Source organism: Takifugu rubripes, chromosome 6, assembly GCF_901000725.2.
Source record: "Takifugu rubripes chromosome 6, fTakRub1.2, whole genome shotgun sequence".
Taxonomy (NCBI): domain Eukaryota; kingdom Metazoa; phylum Chordata; class Actinopteri; order Tetraodontiformes; family Tetraodontidae; genus Takifugu; species Takifugu rubripes.
The window spans coordinates 275,980-286,308 of NC_042290.1; the positions used below are offsets into that span (position 1 = coordinate 275,980).

A 10,329-nucleotide genomic window follows, 5' to 3' on the forward strand; every position below is an offset into this window, starting at 1 on the left:
ATGGAACGGCATAACCAGGTGGCTGGCATGGTGTACAGGAACATCTGCACTGAGTATGGGCTGGAGGTCCCAGGGACCAGGCGGGAGACACCCCCGAAAGTGGTCGAGAACAAGCAGGCCAAGATCCTGTGGGACTTCCAGATCCAGACTGACAAGATGGTGGTGGCCAACCAGCCTGACATAGTGGTGGTGGATAAACACCGGAAGACAGTGGTGGTGATAGATGTAGCAATCCCGAGTGATAGCAACATAAGGAAGAAGGAACACGAGAAGCTGGAGAAGTACCAAGGGCTGAAGGAGGAGATGGAGAGAATGTGGGGCATGAAGGCAACAGTGGTCCCAGTGGTGATTGGGACACTAGGGGCAGTAACACCCAACCTGAGTAGATGGCTCCAACAGATACCAGGAACCACACCAGAGATCTCTGTCCAGAAGAGCGCAGTCCTAGGAACAGCTAAGATCCTGCGCCGAACCCTCAGACTCCCAGGCCTCTGGTAGAGGACCCGAGTCTGAAGGAAAGAGGCACCGCCCAGGAGGGCGAGGAAAAGATTTTTTTTTTTAAAAATACACACACACACACATATATACACACACACACACATATATATATACATATACATATATATATATATATATATATATATATATATATATATATATATATATATATATACACATATATACATATATATACACATATATACACACACACACACACACATCTATATATACACATATCTCTATATACTGTATATATGTGTGTGTGTGTATATATACACACACACACACACACACAATATATATGGGCTGAAAGAGGAGATAGAGAGAATGTGGGGTGTGAAGGCCACACTGGTCCCAACAGTGATTGGGACACTAAGGGCAGTAATCCCCAAGCTGAGTAGATGGCTCCAACAGATACCAGGAACCACATAAGAGATCTCCAGAAGAGCACAGTCCTAGGAACAGCTAAGATCCTGACATTTAAAAAAAAAAAAAAAAAAAAAAAATATATATATATATATATATATATATATATATATATATATATATATATATATATATATATATATATATATATATATATATATATATATATATATATTATACACACACACGGGTGTGTAGTATGTTCGTGAATGTTGGATAATTTTAGACCCCGTGTTGCAAACTAAAAGATGCATAAAACTCAACAGAGTCTTTTAGACTTAGAAGCCCCTTTTCAAGGTTTTACTTGGTCTTTTCGCTTGTTACGACTAAAAACACATCGTTACAAATTAAAATTTGTGATTAAACAGAGGAAAGAAAACCGCGACGACAGCGAATTCTATATAAGCGAAAACACAACATTATATCAACGGTTCAGAAAAATATCAATTCACCTTATCTTAAATGGAAAGTCTGCTGAGTGGCCGTGATTAGCGAAGCTGATAGTAAAGCTGGTACCCAGAGCACTGCTCCAGATCCATCTCTCATGTCTCACCACACAACCAGTCATCCCGCCGCTGGCTAACCCACCATGCTAGCAACCATTAGCACATACAAAGTTGCAACTAACTTACTTGTGGAAAGAAATTTCTCTGTCTTTGTCGTAACGGTTCTTGCAGCCATAGGCCGAACAGGTCTGAACCATGGCAGCCTTAAGCTTAGAAGATTAGAGCAACAGTGCGGGAACACCTCCCTGCGGTCCCTCCCCTGGACCGGACGGATATCCTACACCCAACAAATGGCGGCTGGGACCGAAACACGTGACCGGAACTGTCACAGCTGAATCTGATGACTCCTTGCAATACCTATAATGTCCACCAAGTACCTTGATAGAGACCACAAACGTTAAACTATTTAAATATTCGACACGGATTAAGATTATGACGATGAGCTACCACACTGGAACAGATTTACTTTAATTATATTTGGTAATGTGATATACTTGAGACTGCATTTCAAGAAGTAACAAAATATGGAGGTTTTTTTCTGCCATCTACTAGATTTTAGGTTACAGGTTTGATTTATCCTGCAGGTTTTGTGTTTTATGGTTAAATGTGAGTAGACCCCACTGGGCCATGGTTTCCTCTCCTCTCCTCTCCTCTCCTCCTCCTCATCAAGCAGACTAGTTATGCTGATTCCTGTGTAGTTTTTCTGCTTCTCTCTCCCCCTATTCATTTACAGGTATCGCCGCCTTCGGAGCTGCATGATGACCTCCGGCCCTGCTGACCCGCTGTATAAATAGTGTATTTTTGTATGTGTTTCTGTGCCCGTCCTCTCCTCTCCCCTCCTCTCTCTTTACCCAGCCGGCCATCAGCAGGAGAGTCCCCCTACATGAGCCTGGTCCTGCTCAAGGTTTCTTCCTGTTAAAGGGGAGTTTTTCCTTGCCACTGTTGCTTGTCTGGGGTTAGGCCCTGGGATTCTGGAAAGTGCCTTGAAACAATTTTGATTGTAAAAGACGCTATATAAATAAAGACTGATTTGATTTGATTGAGATAACACTGATTAAATTTGTGTAATAAGAGAGCCAAACATGTGTCAGTAAATAAAGAAAATATCAATGAAGGTTTTCGTACAGCAGCATAAAAAAAGGTGAACACTCATACAAGACAGAACTACGGCATCCTTCTTGAAAACATTGTTTATTTGTATCGTAAATGAACCAACACACAGAAAAAGCCACGACGTAGTGTGAGTAATGTGCATTTTACATCCATAATTTTGGTTGGATTTGAGCAGACAACCAAAAGGGTGAAAATGTGTTTTATAAGCAATATTCAGAGAACCAGGTTGAGATGCCTCTAGAGACCCATTCTGAGAAGGGGGGGGGGGGGGGGGGGGGCACCTCACTTTAGTCTGTACCTGCAATGTAGCGACAGGTACATAGTCAGCATGGTGGACTCACATTAGGTACAGGCTGATTTTGTGTGTGTGTGTGTGTGTGTGTGTGTGTGTGTGTGTGTGTGACTGCACTTGAATATGACAAAAGAATGGTTGATAGATTAGAAACAAATTAAAAATAATCTCATTAGGGGACATTTGTAGAATGTGTTTGGACTTAAGAGCAGCAGGGGGAGTAAAATCAAGGTTTTGGTACATTTATACTAAAATAACTGCAGTGTTTCAGGTACAATTAACTGTCAAAATGTTGTACAGACTTTTGATTTCAAGCCTCCAAAAACAAGAAAATCTTATCTAAAAATCACATAACACAGAAATTAGTTCTCATTAAGTTGCTGCCATCAGCCCTCATGTAGCCACAATATATGGAGCAAAGATAAGCGTGATTTTAAACTACAAAAACAGGGGGAAAGCACAGATTTTGTGGTATACCTGTCTAGCTATAGTGACTGCAATACAAATACTGTTGTGCTGCTGAGCAAATTTCCCAAATCTGTTGTGATCAAAACCAACAAATGCTTAATTTTGTGGTACCTAGAGGGATTAAAAGCTATTTTTACTTACATTTATTCAACTAAGATACAGAAAAAAGTCTTCTTCAGTTTTTTTGGCACGTTCAGCCTTGAACAAAACCAATTTACAAGTTTGTTCCTCACAATAAGTGACCCAAATAAAAAATATATATATATTAAAGAAAATTCTTGTCATTTGATAGCATGTGTCAGTTGATACCTAAACTGATTATTCAAATTTTAAAGCAAATTAAACTACTGTACACTGAATAAGATTTTGATGATTATACTGTACAAGCTGCAGCTAAAGCATAAAATGGCGTACACTATAAGGTTCAAAAGCCTAATTATGGTCGGGGTACTTCTTTCCTGGACTTCCAAGTGTCAGATAGACATATTGCTGACATTAAATACCTTAACTCTGAGACTATAATGCTCTTTTAGCATAGTCTTCTATAGTCTTCTAGCATTCACAATGGGTGAAAATGTGCTGAAATTTCTCATTTTAAATGCGGGAACCACAAAAATAGACACTTCCACCATTATGAGGTTAAGCCATGAACCAGCTCTACTGTATCTTGCAACAAACACTGAAATATTATTATTATAACAGATTATTGAGGTTGCACTCACACAAGACCCAAATGCCCCCCTCAAAACCCTTCCCAGCCTCACACTTGTTTGCGCTCAAATGAGTCCAGACACAACCATAGATGAGCACTATAGATGTTTACAGGTAAGCATGTATTGACACATGCAGGTTTTGTCATCATGAATTGCCTATTTTTAAAAATGATAAGCACTGTGCCAGATCCAGACCAATGGAGCTCCACATCATCCTAAACATGAACAGCCAACATGAAACCCTCTGCTGCCTTTGTTGTTAAATGACTATAAGCAGATCATTATTTTTGCATCATATGCAGCAACGGTTGTGCTCATACACATGCAGAAGATTCTTCCAATTGTCCAATGACATTGAAATGCCAAACAGAGGTCAAACTTGCTCGGCCCTGTGTACAGAATACCCTCTATCAGTGCACCTTGAGCCACCACGACATTGGATCATTGGTGCCACAGCATCGTTAACTCCCACTCCATACACCTCCACACAGCAATCTGTGCTGCAGAAATCATGTAGCTTCAACTGTATATCCCAGCAGGTTTGTTATTCCACATTTTCCCAAAACTTTAGTTCATCCTTTCCAAACCGCTGTAAGCTCATGGTGTCACTTTACTTTTTCCTCTTTGCCTCTGCCTCCTCCTCTTCTTGCTGCTCCTGCTCCTCTGCTGTCTCCACTTTGCTATCATGCTTCTCCTCTTCTTTTTCTTGACCTTCATGTTCTTCTCCTTGTGGAAGATCTTTCTTGCTTTCCCCATCTTCACAACCACCAGCCTCATCCTCTGGATCTTTGGACTCATCACTTGTGCCCTGAAAAGAAAAGCGACATTAATTTAATTCCCTGAAGAAAGATGTTGGCAAGGCCAAATAATGTTATTAATGCATGAGTGATTTTATCCCTAATTGTATCACACAGTTTTGTTTATGTAATAGACCTTCCTGTGTAAGATGTAGATGAGTGTTCTCGGCCATCCAGGTTGAAGACAATGTGTGCATGGACACAGATGGAAACATGGATCATGAATTCAAAACAAATAAACTATTCCTAGATCATAATTGCACTCTGCTCAGTCTCTGTCTTACCAGAGAAAACCTATACAAATCAAATCAATCTTTATATAAAAACTCGAGGAGAGGAGAGGAGAGGAGAGGAGAGGAGAGGAGAGGAGAGGAGAGGAGAGGAGAGGAGAGGAGACCATGACCCAGTGGGGTGACAGAGGCCTGTCAGGTGATCATGTTTCTGGACCCCGGCAGCCTTGGCCTATAACAGCACAGCTAAGATGTGATCTAACAATTAGACGACCCCCTAAGTATGATAATTTGTCTATCTATGATAGTAACTGGAACTACAGAATTAGTAACAATAAGCTTTGTCAAAGAGGTAGGTTTTAAGTCTGATCTTAAAAGTAGCGATGGAGTCAGCCTCCCGTACCTGGACAGGGAGCTGGTTCCATAGCAGGGGGGCCTGGTAGCTAAATGCTCGGCCCCCCGTTCTACTCCTAGAAACTCTGGGAACCACAAGTAGACCAGCATTCTGAGAGCGCAGAGGTCTATTGGGCTGATAAGGTATCACTAGCTCCTCCAGGTAGGATCGAGCTAGGCCTCTGAGGACCTTGTAGGTCAAAAGAAGGGTTTTAAAAATTATTCAAAATTTAACAGGCAGCCAATGAAGAGACGCCATTACAGGAGTTATGTGATCTCTTTTGTCAATACCTGTCAGAACTCTGGCTGCAGCATTGTGGATCAGCTGGAGGCTTCTTAAAGAATTGTTTGGACACCCTGATAATAAAGAATTACAATAGTCCAGCCTAGAAGTAACAAAAGCATGAATTCACTTTTCAGCATCATGCCGCGTCAGTAGCTTCCTAATCTTTGTGATGTTCCTCAGGTGAAAAAAGGCACTTCTAGAGACTAATTTAATGTGTGAGTGGAAGGAGAGATTTTGATCAAAAGTTACTCCTAGATTCCTCACAGAGAGACTAGATGTTAATGAGATACCATCTAGAGTGATCATATGATCTAATCCAGGGGTGGGCAAACATTTTGATTCGTGGGCCACAATGGGTTCTAACATTTGACAAAGGGGCCGGACCAGGAGCAGATGGATGGATGGAGTGCTTTGGTAACCTCACCTCATTGGAGAAAAAATACACATCTTGGGATATGGAGAAAACATGTGCTTTAATTTCAAATGAAAATGAAGAGAAGCATTACAACAAAATATCTGACTTTGGAATGAGTCTTAAAACATTGAAAATCAAATGAATAAAATGTGCCTTTTTAAAAAAAATTAAAAACCATTTCTATTTTACAGCACTGAAAGTTCTGTTATCCTTCAGGATATCACCATCACTCTCCTCCTGACTGTCTTTTTTCTAGTGGGAAAACCCCAGAATTGCAGTGAAAATTTAACATTAACAAGGTTTATTCATTTAATTTTTCAAGTTTGGCGGGCCGGATTAAAACGTTTAACAGGCCGCGGGTGGCCCCCGGGCCTTAGTTTGCCCATACCTGATCTAATCTATCCCTGAGAGGTTCAGGACCAAACACCATGACCTCAGTTTTTCCTGGGTTAAGGAGGAGGAAATTTGAAGACATCCAGGACTTTATGTCTTTAAGACAGGTCTGGAGCTTCACTAACTTCTTTGTCTCCTCTGGTTTCATGGATAAATAAAGCTGAGTGTCATCAGCATAACAATGAAAATTTATGCTGCAGAATAATGTTCCCTAAGGGAAGCATGTACAAGGTGAAGAGGATTGGTCCAAGTACAGAACCTTGAGGAACTCCATGGCTAACCCTACTGTATGAGGAGGGAACACCATGGACATGAGCAAACTGGTATCTATCAGATAAATATGATCTAAACCAGTCTCGTGCTGTCCCTTTAATCCCAATTACATGTTCCAGTCTATGTAACATGATGCTGTGATCAGCTGTATCAAAAGCAGCACTGAGATCCAGCAGAACCAGCATAGAGACCAGTCCATGATCTGAAGCTATGAGAAGATCATTAGTAACTTTAAGAAGTGCCGTTTCTGTGCTGTGATGAGCTCTAAAGCCTGACTGAAACATCTCAAACAGGCTCTTCCTCTGCAGGTGCTCCAGTAACTGAGTCACCACCACCTTCTCAAGAACTTTAGAGATAAAAGGAAGGTTGGATATCGGCCTATAATTTGCTAATACGTCAGGATCCAGTGATGGTTTTTTAAGCAACGGCTTAATCACTGCCACCTTGTAGGACCGGGGTACATAACCTGTCACTAAAGAACCATTGATCTGGTCCAGGATAGAACTGCCTATCAATGGTAAAACATCCTTCAACAGGTGTGTTGGGATGGGATCTAAAAGACACGTGGTGGTCTTGGATTTCTGAATTAGCGATGACGCCTCAGAAAAATATATAGGGCTGAAGGAGTTTAAGGGCTCGTTGGAGACCCTGTATGTTCCCACAGTCAACACATCTGGTGATGGTCCAGTTGTTGGGATGGCCTGGTTAGCTTTCTCTCTGATAGCTAGAACTTTATCAGTGAAGAAGCTCATGAAGTCTTCACCACTAAGGGAAGAAGGGATACGTGGATCTAAAACACTGTGACTCTTAGTTAATTTGGCCAAAGTGCTGAAAAGAAACCTGGGGTTGCTCTTATTTTCCTCAATAAAGGAAGAAAAATAAGCTGTTCCAGCCTTGCGAAGGGCCTTTTTGTAAACTAATAGACAGTTTTTCCAGGCTACATGATAGCTGTCTATTTTACAAGAATGCCACTTCCTTTCCAGTCTTCGCACTTTCTGCTTGAGGGTCCTGATATGTGAATTATACCAGAGGGCACACCTCCTCTGATTTACTATTTTCTTTTTCAGGGGGGCAACAGAATCAAGCGTGATTCTCAGTGAGGTTGCTGTACCTTCAGCAATAGAGTCAACCTCAGCAGGGCTAAGACTATAATGATTTATCCCTGGGGAAACACGCGGTGGTCCTGGGATTAGCACGGGGATCACTTCCTTAAACTTAGCTACAGCATTATCTGAAAGGCATCTGCTATAGTAAGACTGTGCTCTGAGCATAGAAGAATCCTTAATCAGAAATGTAAAAGTGATCAAAGAATGGTCTGACAGGAGTGGGTTCTGAGGGAACACTGACACATGTTCTACCTCAACACCATAAGTCAGAACTAGATCAAGGGTGTGGTTGAAGTTATGAGTTGGTTGGTTTATCTGCTGGAGAAAACCAACTGACTCAAGTAATGAAATGAAGCCACACAGACTCAGGCACCATGGTGTCTCCTATGGTGGCCAATATATACAGGGAAAAACCTTTTGGCCTTTCTGGACTGTGCAGTACACACTGAATCTGACTGAAGCCTCAACATTCAAGTGTACAGAAAGAGAATGCACAGACCTCTCTGTTTGACTCCCATCCTCCTCTACAACACAAGCTGGGTATTATCCAAATGTTTAGACATGAAAGATATGGGATGCTCATTTATAGACACCAATGTTAATGTTCTTGGCAAAGAAAGGTGGTTTGAAAAGAAGAATAAAATAAGTCATCTTTAATTAACTGGAAACCCATCAGTGAACAGGAGGAGGCTTAAGACAGCAGTTGCTGTCCTGGGAACCCTCCCCAGAAAAATTCACCATTGTTTACATCCAACATCACATGATGGCCAAGATAATGAAAATTCCCCCCAATGGAAGTGTTGGCTAAACCAGTACAGCATCTAACTGTGGGATTCCCACCACTTAGTTTAGAACTGGAGAATCATCAGAGATAAGAGGTCAAACGTCTGCGTAACAATACATGTTCTAAAGCCAAGAAATTTTTATGGAAGGAAAATCTTCCTGTCAACTACCATATATATTGTCTTTCCCAACTTATTAACTAAACACTTTTAAAGGGATTAGTAGAGTAGCAAAAAGACCAAGAATTGTAGTTTTACTAAAAAAAATAAAAGACGTGTTTATATTTTAAGTATATGACCAAAAGGCGAATATTTAATTATGTATATTAATAGTTGAGCTGGGTTAAGGAGGCCTGGCAGTTTGGTTAACATTGTAGGAAGGTTGAGGACTATTTTTTCGAGAATTTTATATTTCTGTGTTGTTTTAGCTAAACACGGGGAAGTTGCTAAGTTTCGCGGCGGTACCTGCTTCAGGCGCCTCCGCCTCCTCCGGTTCGGAACGCGGCCTTTCATCCTCCGGGACAGCGCCAGCAGCTTATTGTGTCTCTGTCGCCTCTTTGCTTTCTCTTTCCTCTTCTCCTCCGCATGGTCCGAATCCGACTCATCCTGTCGCTGCAGCCGGCTCCGCTTTCTCGGGTGCACCAGCGTCTTGGCCTGGCTCAATTCATCGTCGTCGTCGTCGCCCTCATCTTCTCCGGGACTGTAGGACGAGGAGCTGTCACCGTCCGCTAAGAACGAGCGCTTCCTGCGTTTTACCAAGCGACTGTCGTCGCTGGAAGTGGCGCCGGAATCGCTGTGATCACGATCCTCCTGCTCGCTGTCCTCCTCCGGTGAGCTTTCAAAGTCGGATAAGGATCCGGAGGAGGAGGAGGAGGAGAATGAGCCTTCATCGCTGTCATCCAGGATGGAGGCAGGCAAGCCTATCTGCCGCTTTTTCGACGCATCTACTTTGGTTTTCCGCATCGACGCGAACATTTTCCGCTTGTACAAACTCTCCATGGCTGAACGCAGGAGCGGAGCCCGGTGACATTCAACAGAGACAGGGAAAAGAAAACCGGGTGTAATGTAAACTAGCTAACGGTATGGCTAGTTCGAGCTAGCGTCTGTGCGTCTAAACATAAGAGTTCCGTTTTAAAGAAATAATGTGCGTCCTTATCAACTTTGCCTCACTTAATTTTGGTCTCTGTCCGTAGAAGTGTTTTATAGAGACAATGCACAATATTTATGAGCTGCAACCGAAGAGTGGAGATGGAGTCTGCAAACAGCTTTGTTATTATTGTTGCTTTGCCTTCTTCTTCGTTGAAAGCGTCAAGAAAGTACTTGATTTTTGGGTCCCCCTTGTGGTGGAGAGGCAAATAGATCAAAATAAATAACTGAATGAAAACACAATGCACCCCTATTATACTAAAAATAATTAACACAAATAAAATAAATTATACACAATAGTCTGAAATTTTTACTGCCTTACAAAGCTTGCCTCAATGATAGTAGCTGTCAATTCATCACAACGGTAAGACAAGTAAAAAAGATGGGGCTTAAAGGTTTTACAACTGGAAAAAGAGTAACAGATGGTATTTTAAGGCACGTTTAATAGCAGTTTAGCCAATAAGCAGCATCTTAAACAAGAGAGTCAAC

The 10,329-nt window shown here is 41.7% G+C and overlaps 2 protein-coding genes across 3 annotated transcripts in view; both read right to left on the bottom strand.

The window, feature by feature from the left end:
* The window catches only part of thap1 (THAP domain containing, apoptosis associated protein 1), a 7,285-nt gene extending 5,548 nt beyond the window's left edge, over positions 1-1,737 (bottom strand). Inside the window, exon 1 of one of the 2 annotated variants that reach the window (XM_003979931.3) lies at positions 1,560-1,737. In XM_003979931.3, the coding sequence (XP_003979980.2) occupies positions 1,560-1,630 (71 nt within the window). In that variant the 5' untranslated portion in view covers positions 1,631-1,737. Of the gene's footprint in view, positions 1-1,379; positions 1,531-1,559 lie in introns of those variants that run through there. The other variant, XM_029837943.1, reaches the window with a different exon arrangement.
* An 871-nt stretch (positions 1,738-2,608) lies between these two features.
* On the bottom strand, positions 2,609-10,125 carry LOC105419910 (protein starmaker-like). Its single transcript, XM_011621668.2, has 2 exons — positions 9,160-10,125; positions 2,609-4,827 (listed from the first exon to the last, which is right to left on the bottom strand). The coding sequence occupies exons 1-2, from the start codon at positions 9,691-9,693 to the stop codon at positions 4,630-4,632; spliced, it is 732 nt and encodes a 243-aa protein (XP_011619970.1). The 5' UTR covers positions 9,694-10,125; the 3' UTR covers positions 2,609-4,629.
* Positions 10,126-10,329: the final 204 nt, after the last annotated feature.